Here is an 18,485-nt window from a genome sequence, read left to right as displayed (position 1 = left end):
TTGTCCTGCCGAACGTTACCAACGCTAGCTCTTCTGTGTCGAGAACAGTGCATTTAAGGGCCTTAGACAGATCCTGACGAATGAACGTCCGCTGGCTTCCGGTATCCAGAAGTACTCGCACCAAACGTCGTCGAGCACCCTCTGCCCAAGCTCGAGCCGTCGGCCGCAGAACTGACGTTGCTCCGGAGTGCCCGCTCGAAGCCGTCACCACAGTTGGGGGTGCACCTTGTCCAGCCTGTACCTGCGGCGTTCGTCTGGGCGTGGTGTGGTCAGACGGCCGGAGCACGTCACACAGCACGGTGAGGTGACGCCCGTTGCAGGTACTGCAGGTTAGGTTGCGCGACGCTCTGCATTGACGAGCCACATGGTTGCGTCTGCCGCACCGGAAGCAGCAGCGAGCGTTGCGCAATCGTGCCCTCTTCTCGGCCGCCGACTGGCTGACCCGGCAGTCTGCCACCTTGTGACCGCGGCTGTCGCACAAGGGACACGCCGGTGTGGCTGGGGACTCGGTCTCCGCGGTCAATGCCAGTGCTGAGGGAACGGGTGTCTCCGATTGTCCTGGGGGGTTCAAGTCGGCGTTCTGGACGGACCGACGAGCTGCGGTTGATAGAGGCTGCCCTTGCTTCCCTTCCTCGCGAATCTCAATTTGGATCCTCAAGAACTCCAGTAGTCGCTTCACCTGGCAACCTTGTCCTTGACTTATTGCAGATTCCGTCGCGGATCCAGCAGTCGACCCTTGGCCCAATTCCTTAGCCCTCTGCCGGTACATCAAGGTTATGTCATCGGGCAGGCACCGCAGGAGCACGCGGTTGAGAACCACGTCATACTGCTCTTGCGGAACTCCCAGGGCTTCCAGGGCGCTGACGCGGAAATGTACCTTGTCGTACAACTCGCGGAGCCTGTCGATATTCGTCGAGCTACGTATCGGTGTGAATGCCAGCAGTTGATCGATATGCTCGTTAATGAGCAACTCTGGACGGCCAAAGCGTTGAACGAGGGCGCTCACCGCAACGTCGTAGTTTGCTTCCGAGAGTCGGATGCCCTCGATGGCTCGCCTGGCATCACCGATCAAGTACGTCAGCAGGTACTTGAATTTCTCGATTTTTGTCAGCTCGACGTTGTCATGAATGGTCACGCTGTAGTGATCCCAAAAGGGTTGCCACTCGTGCAGAATTCCCGAAAACGCTGGAAACTGAAGTTTCGGAAGGGCGACTGTCCGATGCCGTGACGCAGGCACGATGCGTGATGACGTATCCGTCAGATCATCGGCTGAAGCAGCTGCAGTCCCGCTTTCGCTGGCTACGGGAGCGTTCGGCTGGGCATTTCTGAGAAGAAACCGTGCCCGAGAGACGGCGTACGAAACCCTGCGGTTGTACTCTGCCGCTCCCTCGAGCTCTTGCTCCAGCGCGTCATCATCCGTTGCCTCGGCTATCTTCTCGTTGAGCGCTGTGAGCTCAGCGTCTTGCTGCACGATGTAGTCGACGTGGGAGCTAAGGGTCGCCGCTTCGGGATAGGGCTGCTGCAGCAGGTCGTTCAGCTGGTTGAGAGATCGCGTGACGCCGCTCCTGACAACGCCACGAGTCTTTCGAAGGCGGTCGATCGACGAAGCCATGCGGAGATGCTCCGAAGGGCGATTTCCCGGGTTGATCGGCACCAAAGATGTCGCGGAACCTACCGCGAGTCACGGCCCAGAGCCCTAGACGGACCGATACGTGTTTCTTTATTCGCTGTCATCGAACCACTACCACCGATGATGATAATGTACGGCGTGCCCCTGCCCGATTTCCCCTCTTCTTCATTTGCAACACGCTATGTGGCAAAGTACGAAGGATTGTACGAGTCTGGTGAGGTTGGCCTCCTTCATGCCTCCCTTCTTGTTAGTAACGCGCTTGAGCAGTCTTGTTGCGTTCGCCGCCTTTCCCGTGATCCGGGTGACGGTGCCTGCATTCCTACCGAGCGCTTCGATCGTCATCTCTAGAACTCGGATTTTGCTGACCGTCGGTATTGTGTGGCCGTCCCTGGTTCGGATCTTGATCTTTTCGTGCTCCCTTTGCTGCTTGATTCTGTGCGTTTTGTTCGGTCGGTAGATCAGGAGCTCGAACTTGGTGGGAGACCAACGCAGTCCCGTGCCTTCCAAGCTTTCTTCGAACGCGTCGACAGCCGTCTGCAGTGTGGATTCTATGTGGCCATCGCTGCCCCCGCCCACCCAAAGCGTGATGTCGTCCGCGTATATCGTGTGGTTCAGTCCTTCGAGCTGGCATAGTGTTTTGGCAACTTGTCTCATAACGAAGTTTAAGAGCATGGGTGAGATGACGGAGCCTTGGGGGGTTCCCTGACTACCCAATGTCTTCTCATCCATCTTCAGGTCGCCAGCTCTGAGCTCTGCCGTTCTACCACTGAGGAAGACCTTATATTCGTACGACCTTTCACCTAAGTTTACATTGGATACCTGCGAAAGGATGGCCGAGTGCGTGACTTTATCGAAGACCCTCGGCAGGTCAAGCCCGAGGACGGCTTTGGTGTCCCTGGTTTCGCCGTCGATGACTTGATGTTTGATTTGGATGATGGCGTCCTGCGTGCTCAGGTGTTGGCGGAAGCCGATGATCGTCTCGGGATAGAGGTCTTCGTTTTCGAGAAACTCTTGCCATCGGTTGAGTTGGGCGTGTTCCAGGACCTTGCCCAAGCAGGACGTGAGCGAAATCGGGTGGAGGTTGTCCGTGCTCAGTGGCTTCCCGGGTTTTGGGATGAGAATTGTTTTGGCCCTTTTCCACTGCTTCGGCAGGGTACCGCTCCTCCAGCATTTGTTGTAATACGCCGTGAGGTTCTCGATCGAGCGGTCGTCGAGATTTTTTAGGGCCTTGTTTGTGATGAGGTCCGGCCCAGGTACCGAACGGCTGTTCAGGTCGTGAAGGGCAGTGCGTACCTCTTGAATTTCTATATCCCTGTCCAGACGCACGTTGGGTCGGCCGCGGTATGGACCGTGGTCGACCGATGGCGTCGTCGGGACGTATTTGTCTTGGAGCTTCTTTCGCAGAGTGGCAGCTCCTGTCTCCGCAGTCTCTCGATGCAGAAGTTTGGCGAGGCGGTCTCTTTGGTGGGACTTGGTTTTGGATTCGTCAAGTAGCTGTTTGAGTAAATTCCATGTCTTGCCGTTGTGTAGCTGGCCGTCAGCCGCATTCCATAGCTCGTTTCACTGCTGGCTGCAGAGCGTGCGACAGTGCTCTTTGATCGTGCGGTTGAGCTCGGCCACTTTTTTGCGGAGCCTTCTGTTAAGCCTCTGCTTTTTCCATCTGCTTTGTATGGATTTCTTTGCCTCGATGAAGTGGGCAAGTCGGCTGTCCATCCTGTCTGTATCTACATCGGTCTCGATTTCTCACGTCGAGTCGCGCACGTTTCGGGCGATCTTTTGAGTCCACGTGTCGATGTCCGTGATCTCGTCTGTCTCGGCTTCTTCTCGATCCCTGAGCTTCCTGAACTCGGTCCAGTCGACCCAGGTGTATTTTCTTGTACTGCTTGCTTGTTCTCCCGACGTGGGCACGATGATTTCGACGATCGTGTGGTCGCTTCCCAGGTCTTCTCCGGTGTTTCTCCAGGTGATGGTGACCGGTTCGTCGTTCTTGACGAACGTGAGGTCGGGTGTGGTGTCTTATAAAATTCCGCTGCCATGAAACATGCGATTCCCTTCGATCATCGATTCTTTCCGCCTGTTGACATTCTGTCCTCGTGTCGTGCTCGGTTCGCACAGAGGCGATGCCTAATGGCTTTACCTCTGTGATAAACGAAAAGGCAAGAGTGTATTTTAAATGCGACAGGTTGGTGCAGACGCAGCCCCTCATTACAGATGAATCCGAGTGTTTGCCTTGAGGAAGAACCACACGATATAAGGACGGGCTAATTTAGTACAAGAGTATAAAAACCATGCAAACTCTATGCCCTGTGCACTTTACACTCTGCATGAAAAAAAATTAGAGCCAAGAACTATGGAGGTACAGTAGACGTGCCGTAAATGATCACTGCGCTCAGGAAAAAGAAAGTAATTCAAAAGGGCTGAAGTACTGGCGCATCAAGGGTGAACAATAAATAGAAATAAATTTCCCCATTGTAGCAGAAAAATACGTACATTCTAGCATACAATGTGGTAGAGACGTTAGGAACGTTAAGCTGGGGGAGTTTTGACAACACCCAGGAAGACTGAGTAATAAGACGGGAGCACCAGGATACGAAAAAGGCAGGATAACAAACAGCGTGAACTATAAAGAGGACAAGTTTTACAGTAATATGTGTGCTTTGGACAGTGGAGCACAAAGCTTGTTCGAAGCTGCCGGCATCGCAGACCAGGCCCTAATCGTAACGGCACATTCAGTGGCTGTGCAGCTCGAAATCTTTTAAAAATGAAAAGGCTGGTGTGGTGGGTGGGGACAGCCGATCTATCACACTAAAGGAGACATTGTGGTAAAATAGCGTGCATTTTCATTCTTGCAATGCCTGCCGAATCCAAACAAAAACTGCCTGCATGGAAAACGGCGAACGTAATTTTAATAACGCAAAGGTGACCCCAAAGAGACTGAAAATTTGGGTCCTTCTGCTTAGCGAAGGCACTTGGTAAGTGAAGCTGTAAATTCTGCTTATATGGGCAGATAAACAGGGTAGTGAGGGGCATAGATAAAAAAAAGCCCTCGCAGAAACCTATGGTTTTTCTACTAAAAAGGGTATGCCAGCGAAGAGACCTGATGGTGTGTTCTATAAGACATGTCTACCAGAACAACCCGTGCGGACTGAGAATGAGGCAACCGATCGCCCGTTCTTCACGAACTGCCCAATTATATATGCCACAAGGCTACCTGGAATTACTGGACGTGCTTCTGTTCGGGATACTAGTATTCAATTTTCTCAATTTCACCGCACGAAAAAAGACACAGACAGGAGGAGGATAAGTGCATATAGAGCGTATTGTTGGCTTGCCGGTCATTGTCTCTTTTTCGTGCATGCCATAACTGCAATTATTGAATTTCGCATACAGCGCCTAATTTGATGCAATCGCACTCTCGTCTCCGCCAACTTCGTCGTTTTGGGACACAGGTTACGCAGTGAGACCTTGCGCGTTTGGCCGGACTTCCTAGCGCAGGCTTCGCTTTGCTGTTTCTATAGCTGCACGCAGCCCGCTCTCACATTCCCGCCGCTCACGCGCCACTATACTGCACATGGAGATTCTGTACGTGCACGGGGAACTTTACGTATACACAAAATACTGGTCGCGCAGTTGTGCAAACGATGCGAGAAATGCCTTGAAGCATGCGAAAGACAAATATAGAAACCTGTCGTTCAGTCAAGCGCCTCTTGTTTCCACAATTCCATACTGTCATTTAGTATGTCCTATGCTCTAAGCTTCTTAATGAAAAACTGGCGTTGCCAGCAGGCAGCACAGAAAGTAAACCTGGGCCGGCTTTTCTAAGTTCGTGAGGATTTACGCTAGTATACTTACTGAATAAAGCCAAGTAACACAAGCAGTTCTATCTTAGCTTACACGTCCGTCCAAAAAAAATAGCAGTGGCTTAGCTCGGCTATCCCAGTATATACGTAGCGTGAGGTAATGTTCAGCCGGTTATTCTTAGGTTTCCTGGTTGTCTAAGATTAGTGGATTATCATGCTCACAGCTGCTAAAACGATTTCCAATCCAGTCCAATCCAATCCATCCAATCCAGTCGCGGCGGCGGCGGCGGCGCGCCAGCTGGGCGCGGTGAGACGTCGCTGCTCCTCGCGCATGCACAGCACGGCTCTCCAGGAGCCACGCTAAAATGCTCAACCTCGGCCAGTGTAGCTCACGCTACAAAAACGGCATGTACGAGTCTACAGCGGTACGACTTACCTCTTGCGGTGGAATATTAAAGGTTATCGTCCTCAGATCAACCTTCTTGTATTCTTCGATGCAAGGAAGGATGAAAAAGATGCCTGCGAAGGAAAAAATATTCCTTGGAACATATTGCCATTGCGCGCCAGGCAGCAGAAATGACGTAGTTACAGATTTTAAAAAACTGCAAAAAATATCTGGTGCCCGCCTCATTCGCAGCTCACTTTAAGTGCATACACGTCTGTAGCGGATTTGAGCAAATTTGTTGCAATTTGTTCCGAATACCGAACATTTAGATGCGTGCATTGATCTCCGTCTATGCCGCAACTGTTTTCGCCCACCTGCCGACCGCATAGATTGATTTCCCTTGGGGATTCCCACTAAAATCTGGTCGATTAATAGATTATCATGTGAACTGAACCCATCAATATATCAGCGAGACCAAGACGCGCCTAAAAAAGAGCTACCAATGTCACTGTGGTGCTGCGCTCTGGCCCTGCGTGGTGGTGTGGGCTACAGTCACACGGAGCAATTGGCAATGGCTGCAGTACAAAAACTAGTGAGGTATGGGCTTTGTGATCACGTGCCACACCCCAATGGCTCCTGGTTGGCTACGTAGGCCTTGAGGATATTTTTACACCCTCTTTGTTTTATCTCACATTGTTCGAACTTCCGTACTGTTAAAAGCAACAGGGGTCTTCCTCGCAACAGAGCGCACAAATTTCTGCTCATTACTGAGCTGATCCAAGAAACCCTACAACACAAGATTTAGTTCAAAAGTGTAATCCGCTTCATAACAATTGCGCAATACTGAAAACATGTTGCCATAAAAATGTGTACTAGAAAGAATTGCCAGATTAAGTCAAACGTATCCCGCACTTCCGTAGACCACTTTCTTAGTTCCCTTTCGATGTTTAGATCCATGGTAAAGTAAAGCGGCGCGGTTTGTAGGAGCGTAAGAAGTATTGCCACTAGAGAACTTATTGACCAAAGTAACGCAAAAAGGTGTCCCTACCGGGTCCTTTGGCTCCCCCTGGCCGGAGTCTTCCTAGACGAAAAATGACAGCACGCTCGTACTCTTGCACAATCTGGACATGTGCAGGGGAAAAAAGAAACATACGCCTATCGATAAGTTTGCACTTGGTCGTATATTCATGTGTCAGAGTACGTGTAACACAGTTGCAAACGAAGAGGCCACCAACTGTTTTCTGGCTTGCAAAGCATCGCTGACACGAGCCACGCCCGAAGAATGTGAGGAGAAAGTTTAGAAATATAGTGTTTATTTTTTAACGTAAGCCCTGGGTGTCATGTGCAGTATCGTCACCATTCATGAAAGCTACGACAAGGTTAATGCTTCCGCGGCCATGAGAGGCCCGTCCTATGTATACCTTTCTCAAAGAAATGGCCCGATGTAGGACGCCAAAGGGTATACAATCGTTCACAAACTCTCTTATCCGCTCTTCCTCTACTTTGTTCTATCGCGTGCTTGTATATTCGTGGATGGTATCGAAAACTGCATCCGAAAGTACCCAGTTGTTCTATGCAAGATCGCAAACGGCAGGCTCCAACGTAGGGCACGAACCCCACCTTCCCCCAAGAAGAGTGAAGAAACGTCGATAACGGTTCGTTCACGGGGTAGTGAACTTTTCTTTTGTTTCGATGCTCCCTCTTCAGGGCTAAAATAACAACAAACAACTCGTTTCTGCTCAAACCGCTTGTTCATGGAGGTTTTACTTTATGGCCCACTTTGTTTAGTGCCGGTCACAGTGACATAACTGTCCTGTTTATACCGCCACTTGTTAAAAATTACGACGTACTTTAAGCACTTCCTATGACGTTCGGAATGCCGCCTTAGCGTCCAAATGCCGAAGGTGTCCTTTCATTACCATCATTATATTTTTAACTTGGCTCCCTTTTCGTCCTCCACATCTGGAAAACCTCTTATCCCACTCTTCGTTTTCCACACTCAGGCCGTAGGCCGTTCGCTTTGTAATAAAAAAGAACACACACGGGTCAGAGTGTGTTCCCGAAACGTACTTTACCCGAAACGTACTAAGGCTGCTTACGTGGAAGTAAGCAGCCTTGCACACAAGGGTCAGAAAAATTGTAAGAAAGAAAACACGTAAGAACGTACGAGTGCTTAGGCGATTGTAATCGATGTTAAAGGGTAATTATGGACCTATTTCTGCCTTTTTTGAATAGAAGGGGAAGTAGAGATGAAATAAACATACAAGCTTCCTCATTTACAAGGCTCTGTTGTTATCGCAAATTTAAAATAACACTTGTTTCTAAATCGGCAGTCATAAAATCCTATGAAGTAACATAGTGCAGGGCACGAAGTTGAGCCTACCAATGCACGAGCTTAGCCTCTTCTACGTTTATCACAAATACTTCAGCACAGGAAACGCCACAGACTCACGAAGACATCCCCCTCGCGAGGGGCACGATCAAATGCACAGCATTTCCGAGAGGGTGCGCCGGCAAGTCGTATCTCTCGATCGCGGGACCCGTGTCGCCATCTTTCGGAGGCGCGGGACAACTTGTGGCGCTTTCGAAACAAACCAGAAATGAGTGAAGGATATAAGGCGCATTCGGTGCATCGAAATCTGTGTCGGTTTCGTGGCTCGGTCGGTAGTGCGCCGGCCACTTTGCGTTCCGCCCGCGGCGTCATGGGTTCGAAACCGGGCATGCGGACTACGACAAGGAGCGCATGCGGACTACGACAAGGCGCGCCTGCGGACTACGACAAGGCACGCCAACGCCGCGTGACATTGTGAGTTACTAAAATGCTATGCATTTAAAATGGACGAGTGTACTGCCTGAGTATCCATCAGCCTAGCGGGAGGTACTTCTGTCCAATGTCGGCTCGAGGCAGCTTAGTTACTAAAAATTTCTTCGTGCGCGCCAGACTGCCTGCAGCGGGATATATTTACTGCATTCGTGGTAAGACCAAAGATCGGAGGTGCATGAAAATTCGGAGATGCATGATATGTATTCATGCCGCCACCCATTCGAGGATGTGTGAGGGTGGGAATGCTAATATTTGTCGAACACATAACAAACACACTGACCACAACAGAAAATGATACAATAACGTTTTGATCCCCCAAACGAGAGCTTTGCTCACACTCTGAGTCAACAAGGCTCCCGTTCTGGGGCTGGAACGTCATTTTATCGTTTCCTGATGTGGGCGGCGTCTTTGTCATGTCGTCAATGATCATTCCGGACCAGACAGGCGTCCGTCAAAGCCTCGATTTCAAATAACTGTCCTTTCTTCCTTTGCTAATAATTATTACTTTTGTAACGAAGAAGAGAGGTCCAGGTCAAGGGATTAAAGCTCGGGCCGAAATCCCAGCTGAAGCAGGACAATCCCCACGCATCAAGCGAGCAGCATTCCCAGCGCGATCGAGTTCAGTTCGGGCTTTGCCCGCTTCTACCGCCTCCGTCGCTTGATCCTCTCCGCTCCGGGGCTCTCTAAATAAACCCCACTACATTTTGGTGGAGTGTGCGGGTCCGAGCTCAGTTGCCATCACCCTGGAACTTCGAAATCGGCGGCTTCCAACCCCAAGCATTCCCGGTAACGACAACGCCACTCAACCACAGCCGACGCCCTTGCCTGTGATCTGCTCTGGCACGCTCCGGGAGCGGGATCCTGCCAAGTTCACCGGCACTGGCGACTACGACGCTGACGATTGGCTGTCGTCATACGAGCGCGTCTGCAACTATAACAGATGGGACGACCAGATGAAACTCAACAACGTGAGTTTTTCCCTCGAGAAGGTCGCAGAGCTGTGGTACAACAAGACCGGCATTCATACCTGGACGGACTTCAAAACGCGCTTTTTAGAAGTTTTGTAGCGTAAGCTACACTGGCCGAGGTTGAGCAGTTTCACGTGTGCCGTGAAGGGCCGTTCTGCGCAAGCGCGAGGGACATTGGATTGGATTGGCTTGGATTGAAGTGGATTGTGTTGCATTGTGTTGCGTCTTAGCCGCGGCAGCCGCACTGGCGCCGGCGCGTGCACAGGTGTGCGCCTCAATTGCGCAGTAGCCAAGTCTGACGCTGCACCGGAGGCGCTTGATAGCCGTTTCGCGTTGCTCGTGAAGAGCCGTACTGAGCATGCGCGAAGAGCAGTGACTGGACAGGACTGGACCGGGTTAGACTGGATTGCTGAACCTTAGCTCACACTACGTATATCCTGGCATAGCAGAGCTAAGCCACTACTAATTTTCTGATCGCCGTAAAATTCTCGCCGAACAGCACTTTCGCAGACGAGCCCAGCAGCTGGCAGAAAATTTCACCACTACATGGAAGACGTCGTGGAATTGTGTTGGCGGTTCGATCCCGCAATGACTGGCGCTGAGAAGATCCGGCACATCTTGAAAGGCACCGACAAAGGTGCTTTTCAGATGCTCATTGTGAAAGATCCGACCAAGGTGAGTCAAGTTGTGTGCCAGAGCTACGACGAACTGCGCAGGCGCCGGGTCGTGGCCCGCCAATCTTTGGGACCAGGGCCTCGCTCTCCCTTCGGAAAGCCCTTCCCTTTGAGCAACAATACAAGATTTTGTGCGCCAAAAGGTGGCGCGCCAAATTTCTTGCGTGCCCGACGTTCAGGAGACGTCATCTCCTCTAGCTCCTTCTCTTCAAACTGTCACTGTCACTAAGGTGCAAATCGCCCAAGCGCTGCCGACAGCTGAACTTTCTTCTCGAGTCGCCGCACCGCTCACTTACGCTCAATTAGCAGCCCGAGCTCCACGCCAGTTCTCCGCAATTAGTCGTGTGGGCCCAGCGACTGACGGCACCATCTTCTTTGATGGTGCCGCCAGTCGCCACTCCTTGGCGAACACCTGACAACCGGCCTATCTGCTTCGCCTGCCGCATACCGGGCCATTTTGCACGTTATTGCCACCGCATGCCACCACCTCGTCCCGACGCACTTCGTGCCGCTGTGTACCCACCCCATCCCATGTCGATCTATGAGCCGGCGCCGCTTCATCGTGACGCACATTCTGGTCCAACTCCTGATCAGTTTCCGCCCACTCGTGCCGTTGACGCCAGCCGCCGTTCACAATCACCACGCCGCCGCTCACTGTCGCCCATGCGTCGCCGCCCCCAAGATGACCAAGAGGGAAACTAACGTGCGCAGTTCACGAGGCACGAACTGCGCACCCGTTGAAATGCCCAGCACCTCGATCGCCCCCAAGAAATGTCATCGACCTAACCATTGACTTAAAACGCACAGTCGCCCTCGTGGATACAGGAGCCGCTATTTCTGTGGTAAGTGACACCTTGTCGCTCATTCAAAAAAGTTACCACACCCCTCACAGGCCTTTCACTTCGTACCGCAAGCGCTGAACAAGCTGAACTTTTTGCGACGTGTACAGCGACTGTAGTTATTCAAGATGTCATTTGCCCCATTGACCTCGCCTTCCTGGCCTCGTGTTCCCACGAAATTATCCCGAGCTGGGATTTCCTGCCTCGCCATCACGCAATCATCGATTGTGGCCGTGTATAGGTCGAGTTCTCTGCTCAATATGATGTGACTGTGTGCGATGTTTCCGGTTCGCCCTCTTCCCGTGACAAAATCATCATCTCCGAAGACGCTCATATCCCGCCGTGCAGCTCTATTCTTGCACCTGTGTCTTGCTACTCTACCTCCAATGACACGGTTCTGTTTGTCATGTATCAAGGGAACCCCCCAAGAGGGGATGCATGAAAAGCACCAAAAATGAGGAAAAATAACAAACGAACGGCCATTTGAAGTGCGCGCCAGGAGCGCGCCAATCCGAGAACGCCCGCGCCTAAAACCCAAGGAATCATGGGCAAAGGTGGTAGCGCACTGGTCGGCCAATCAGGGAAGGCTGCGCATGGAACAAGTGGCGAGATGGCCATATAAGGACAGGGAGGAAGCAAGAAGCCAATGAAAGTGCGCCCCGAGAGAGCCCAGAAGGTATAAAAGCGGGTCGCACAAAGACAAGGGGGGAGGCAAGACACCGGGAGGCAAGAAAACTGGAGGCAGACAACCAGGAGCCGGCCAGAGCACGTGAGCTTAACGGAACGAGCCAGGGGGACGCGGCCAGGCCATCGACCACGCCATCCGAGCCTGGGCGGGAGCGGGCCGACTTCGCATCGGCACCGTCATCCCAGGTGCACCACGAACCTGTGTCTTCGTGGCGCCAGCGGCATCAGTCGGGCACCAGCGGCCAACGTCCACGCTCCGTCGACGTTCGTCTCGACGGCCCCGAAAGGCTACGTTCGGGCCGAGCCTACCTGGAACCTCCAGCGGCAGCGGCTACCAGGGGGTGGCCACCGAGGAAGCACGCCGCCGAAGGGATGACCGCGCGCGTCGAACGCCGGCATCAAGGACCTCCAGCGAGAGAGGCTACCAGGGGGTAGCCACAGAGGAAAGAAGTGAGGACGCGCGGAGCCCACGCCGACCAAGGAGTGACCGCGCGCATCGAACGCCGGCACCGCGAGAAGACGGCTACCACCGAGTCGCGGCCACGCAACGGGTGCGACACGTCAGCGCCGACGACAGCGGGGTAGGCCAGTCCATTATAGGGACATAGTTATAGAACACAACTGAGGAGTTGTGGTACAAGAGGAATTGATTGATTTTTTTTATTTTATTGGCGCAAGGCCGACATGGGCCGACAAGAGGAATTAATGAGAACTTGGTTAAGGAGTGTATTTAGAGTGTACTTATTGTAGGACGTTATTGTAGAGACTTTTGGGTTTTGATTTGAATTGTATATTGAGCTGTAACTTAGGGGTTTGTATTTGAGTTGTGTTTTGGAGTTGTTAGAGGTTTGAGTGTGTATCATTTGTGTGCAGTTTAAATTTTGAGTGCTTTGCCTGAGGGGTTTTTTTGTGTGTGCTTTAAATGTATGTTGTTAAACACGTCAACGGCTTCCCTGTGTCCATTGATCCGAGCTGGTAAAGACCACCCCACCATCCGTTCACGTGACACTGTTTACTCCTTCCGAAGTATTCCCCCGCCGGAAAAACCTACCCATTCCTTTTGCCGTTTTGGAGCTCAGGTCTGGCTGCATGTCAATGTGGATTACGAATACGACCTCCTGCCCTTTCAGTTTGCTGCGCTGTGAATCCTTCAGCAATATTGAACCCATAGCCTCCATTCTGTACTTCGACGATGACGAAAGTACATCTGCCCTGTACATCAACGCTCTTACCACTCCGTCCTCCCATGCCCATCCGCCATTGGCCGACGCTTTCTCCTCTTCATTGGACAGCAGCTTGAACTCAGTGTTGTACACGTTACTCTAAAATGGGAACGAAAGCTCGCTCCTTGTTCGTTCCCAATTTTGAAACGATTCCCGTTACAAGTTCCTTTATTGCGAAAGGAACGCGTTCCAGTTCCACTTCAAAAATTGGAACGCGTGGTTACGTTACGTTACAATTAGGTTTTTAAATTAAAATATAGTGTCGGATAATCCTGGGTCGAAATTAAGTAAGAAATTTAGAAGTCACTTCGAACTATGTATATTATACGAATATTAACACCGCCGGCAGCAGCTATTATTTGGAGATAAAAATAATCAAAAGAAACGCTCCTGGGCGACTTTTTTCAGGGAGCACCGGAAAAACTCCAGACGGGTCGAGGACATTTCGGTGCAGGATGTTTCGGTGCGGAAGTTTCGCTGTACGGACATATCGGTGTACGGGCGTTTCGGTGCACGGACATTTCGGTGCGAAAACTTTTCGGCGACCAAATTATCCTGTGCTTGCCTGTTTGCGGCAGCCGTTATATTTTTATTTCCGCTTAACGTGGGTTATGGACAACAATCTGGAGCAGTGAATTTATTTTTTGCTTGATGCCATGTTTGATCTTTGCCATGTGTTTTTAGAAATTCTACATTTATATATTTTTGTTTAATACCTCTTCCTGGGGACACCTGTTATGCAGCCGATTGAATTCTTTAGCACACGTTTTTTTTTCACTTATGACAGGTTGTTAACTTTTATTTGCTCTTTTTTAGCTAAGACAATTAACCGGTGTTTACGATAGTCTGACGCCTTTTTGTATTTTTTTAAATTACACATCCTGAAATTATATAAATTACATGCACACTCTCAATATCCAAAACATAACATTAGCTAGCCCCCCAGAATGCAGAAAACCTTATGAAGAGTATTACGTAGGCTGGGCTGCCTTGCTAAAATGAATTTGCGGACACTGGTCTAGGATATTGTCGTGGAGGAAGAACGGGCCTTTTTGAAAACAGCTGCAGCTTCTAATGTTCTAAATGCTGATTAAGCGCGTACGGGTTGTACATACAGATTCCACCCATCCTATTCGGGAAAACCAACCTTCGTTTTATGTTTACATGTCTACATTCACCACATTTTAATTCTTTGTCCTAGCGGCCCCCGCCTGTAGGCTTGAATCTCGACCAGATTACTTTTTCAGTCATATTATTTTCGGTTTCCCCTGAAAATTGTACAGGCATGGCGGAGTTCACGGTTTCCGAAGCGTCGCCGCAGTGATGCAGGAAAAAACTGTACATTCACCATGAGCTCACGAAACCTCTATAATGTTGAACAAAAAGCCACCCAAAAAGCCGCTGAGAACACAACGGCCACTATCGTTTGCTGGCTACGCCCTTCCACGCGTCGCGGTCATACCGACGGCGCCCCCACTCCAGGGATCGCTCTTTCTCCGCCTTCAGACTCCCCATTGGGAATTAACTGTTCAAGTTGCGCATATAATGGACACCCCAGGCATACATCGTTTTCTCCCATTATAAGGAGCAAAAAATTGCATAAGCTAGTGTGACGAGAGCGGCAACAGTCGTCTTCAAGTTTTCGAAGTCTAGTTGACGCAACCGGTGAAGCAGAAGTGAAACCCCTCTCTCTCTACCAAGGGGCTGATAGCCGGCGGGGATCAGCCTTCCCCTCCACAAAGTAACGCCACTGTAAGTGCGATCGTTGGTTGGTTAGTTTTAAGTAGAACCACACCAAATGCAACGAAGACAGGATTAATTGAGAAAATAATTAAAACGGAATTCACACGCGCTTAATCGACCTCATTTTTCTGTTGTTGTTGTTTTTTTTTGCGGCAGTTTTGCTGTGTGTGTGTGGGGGGGGGGGGGGTAGGAATGGACTAAAAGCAGCAGCGTCTTGCACCGTTGGGTGAAGTGAAAGCAAAGCGCTTTGGTAACACTTCAACTATTAGAGTTGTTCACATGAATGTTAAAAAAAAGGTAAACGGATGCAAATTTACAACGTAATTTTTACCATCTACTACAGAAATTGGGTTTTACCTGGCAATGCTCCGCCAGGGTTTAGCGTTCGTTTCCAAGCACGGAGGCGCAAGCACAAGTCTCGAACGTAAAATCATATCAAGTCACAAAATTACAATACCAAAGCTAAAATGTTCAAAGAATGCCTGGGGCATCCCGTGACTCGCAATGTCTCGGCCAAGACGTTGTGCACCAAACTTTCCGTGCACCGAAATGTCCGCACCGAAACGTACTGCACCGAAATGCCGGACACCGAAAATGTCTTTCCCCGCCAGGGAACAATTCTATCTGCCAGACGCGCATCCTGGCCTCCCCAGACAAACGATGACGGGTGAAAAGCATTCTCGCGGTTACACTATTCACCCGTCGAACGCCGCGTAAGTTCAACCAGCACGAAAGCTAGCACAAGCTAAGGCCTGCTGCGTGGTTATTCTTCTGCCTTTGACCTTCGAAAAAGCACGTACGGCTGAAGGGCGGGCAAATTGAGCAGCTTATAGGAAGAGAAACGCAGTAGCGACTTGTGGATTCTTGTACTCGAGCCTTGACATCAAAAACAGCCACATCCTAGCGATGTAACGGCAGGAACACCGTTCCTGCCGTTCCTTCAAAAACCTAACGAGTTACCGTTACAGTTCCACGGGCCCTTATTGGAACGGTGGCGTTCCTTCGTTCCTACAAAAAGGAACTAGTTCCAGGAACGCCGTTCGTACAGCACTGATTGAACTTAACGCAGCGCGCGCAGTTGCTCGCACTGCTAAGCGCCTTCCATTCTTCCTTTGACTCGAACCGAACTGCCTTGGGCCGTACGTCAACCGTTGCTCGTCACATCGACACTGGCGCACAGCCACCTTTGCGCCAGAGTCCATGTCGAGTATCGCCATCTGAACGCCGCGTCATTGGTGAGCAAGTGGAAGACATGCTTCGGCGAGGTGACATCCGACCATCGCAAAGCCCGTGTTCATCACCGGTATTGCTCGTCGCTGAAAAAGGCAGCTCCATACGCTTTTGCGTTGACTACCGGAGGCTTAACAAGGTGACCCGCGAAGGCGTCTACCCATTGCCCGCATTCACGATGCCTTTTACTGCTTGCACAGTGCGGAATTTTTCTCTTCATTAGATTTGCGATCCGGCTGTTGGCAGGGGCCGATGGCCGAATCTGAACGACCGAAAACAACCTTTGTTACTCCCGACGGCGTATATGAGTTTGATGTAATGCCGTTTGGCCTTTGCAACGCGCCTGCAACATTTGAACGGATGATGGACAATATCATAAGAGGTCTCAAGTGGAACACGTCTCTCTGCTATTTAGACGACGTTGTCGTGTTTTAGATGCGACGCATCTCTTTCACTCGCCTTGTCCCTCCGGCGTCGTCCGGCGTAGTCCGCATCCCTCCCCCATTCTCCTCGCCGCGCCAGCTGCGCGCTAGCGCCGCTCTAACCGCAGCGCCATCTGCGTGTTAGCGCTCGCCGGCGCTCGCTCCATCGCCGTGCCAGCTGTGCGTGGGTGCGGGTTATCGCGCACCTTGCGCTCGGTTAACACATGCGCATGCGCTGCTATGCGTTGCTCTCTTTCATTCCGCTGCATATAAACGCGGTAAATGCGCCGCTCCGCTCAGTCGTTCCGTCGCCGCTCTGCCGATGACATCCTCCGATGACCACCGATGATTTGAATGGAGACTAACAGGCCTGCTATCGCGATGGTCGGCGCTACCGGCCGTAACAAGCACCGGCCACCCCGATAAAAATTTACACCATCTTCCCGCGAGAGGAACCATGGGGTAGATGCGACGCATCGGGGGTGATTCGAACATGCTGCGTAAAATATGGACACACAGCAACAATGGACACGCTAACATAACGGAAACGCAACGGAAACCCCCGATGCGTCGCATCTACCCCATGGTTGCCCTCGCGGGAAGATGGTGTAAATTTTTCTCCAGATTTCGAGACGCACCTCATCCGGCTCAAACAAATTCTGACCTGCCTGACGGCTGCTGGACTACAGCTAAACTTGAAAAAGTGTAACTTCGGGGTCCGCAAATTGACCATCTTAGGCTATGTGGTATCCAAAGAGGGCGTTCTACCTGACCCGAACAAGCTGCAGGCAGTCGCGGAGTTTCCCAAGCCGACGTCACTCAAGGCCCTCCGCAACTTCATTGGTCTCTGCTCTTATTTCCACCGGTTTGTCCGAAATTTCGCTTCCATCATAGCGCCACTAACAGGACTACTGGGCAGTGACAATGGAATAACTTCGTTGTCGTGATACTGTGACGCGGCTTGTTCTACTTTACGGCGGCTGTTGACATCACCCCCTATTTTGCGCCAGTACGACCCCAACGGCCCTACCGAAGTGCACACGGACGCCAGTGGTGTCGGCCTCGGTGCTGTTCTCGCACAGCGAAAGTCCGGTTACCCGGAATACGTCGTTGCGTATGCCAGCCGGACCCGCCCGAAAGCTGAGTCCGATTATCTCGTAACGAAAAAAGAGTGCTTGCCCATTGTTTGGGCCTTGGGCAAATGCCGGCCTTATTTATACGGACCCGCCGCGACGGATCAATGGCTAAGGCGTTCTGCTGCTGAGCCCTAGGGCGCGGGTTCAATTCCCAGCCGTGGTGGCCGCATTTCTGATAGAGACGAAAAGAAAAAACGTCCGTGTGTTCGAGATATCGGAGCGCGTTAAAGATCCCCAGGCGGTCAAAATTAATCCGGAGCCCTCCACTACGGCGCGCCTCATCGCCTGCGTTGCGTCGGCGCGGTAAACCCAACCAATCAATTAATTGAATGAATGACTTTATTTTCTCGTAAAGTTTACAAAAACAGTATGACGGACGATTTGGGAAAAAGTTGCTCGCAGGCAACTTGACCAGCCCAAAAGCCCGGTAGACTCACAGGGCAGCAAGACAGCGAGACGAGAAAAAAGAAGAAAGAGAAGAGAAGTTAAAAAATATACAAACAAATACCACCAGTACATTGTAATCCAAAGAAATTGACATCTTTGTCATCACAGAAATAAAATACAAACAAAAATCACCAGTATAATGTAGTTTAAAAAGTTACACTTTTGTCACCACATAGCGCCAGGAAAAACGCGGGAGAAGTAGGATTACAAAAAAATCCCTCGCACTTCCCCGAGGGGGAGAGTGTGTAAGTGAGAATGCACGGTTGTTGATTGGGCGATTACGGTGGATATCGTGATCTTAATGAGTAGTCGAGAGATTACACACACGCACACAACTACAAAGAAAGATATTTCACTCGTTATTGCTGGTACTGTTGCCCGGTCCGCCATCATCGTTATCGAGATGCAGGACCAGCGACTGCTCTCGACGACGGCGCGCGCTCGACTAATACCCTCCCGCGCCACGCGGCCGCTACA

General features: G+C 51.1%; 1 protein-coding gene across 1 annotated transcript in view; it reads right to left on the bottom strand.

The window, feature by feature from the left end:
- LOC144160643 (band 7 protein AGAP004871-like) overlaps positions 1-18,485 on the bottom strand; it is a 121,879-nt gene that overhangs the window by 74,736 nt on the left and 28,658 nt on the right. The window contains exons 3-4 of the mRNA XM_077691872.1: positions 6,864-6,936; positions 5,867-5,949 (exon numbers count right to left, since the gene is read on the bottom strand). Coding sequence (XP_077547998.1) covers positions 5,867-5,949; positions 6,864-6,936 — 156 coding nt within the window. The remainder of the gene's footprint in view (positions 1-5,866; positions 5,950-6,863; positions 6,937-18,485) is intronic.

Source organism: Haemaphysalis longicornis, unplaced genomic scaffold, assembly GCF_048455015.1.
Source record: "Haemaphysalis longicornis isolate Haplotype H1 unplaced genomic scaffold, Haemaphysalis longicornis Haplotype H1 scaffold_11, whole genome shotgun sequence".
Lineage (NCBI taxonomy): Eukaryota > Metazoa > Arthropoda > Arachnida > Ixodida > Ixodidae > Haemaphysalis > Haemaphysalis longicornis.
The sequence above is the reverse complement of the archived record's forward strand: the minus strand, read 5'-3'. Positions and strand labels throughout refer to the sequence as shown.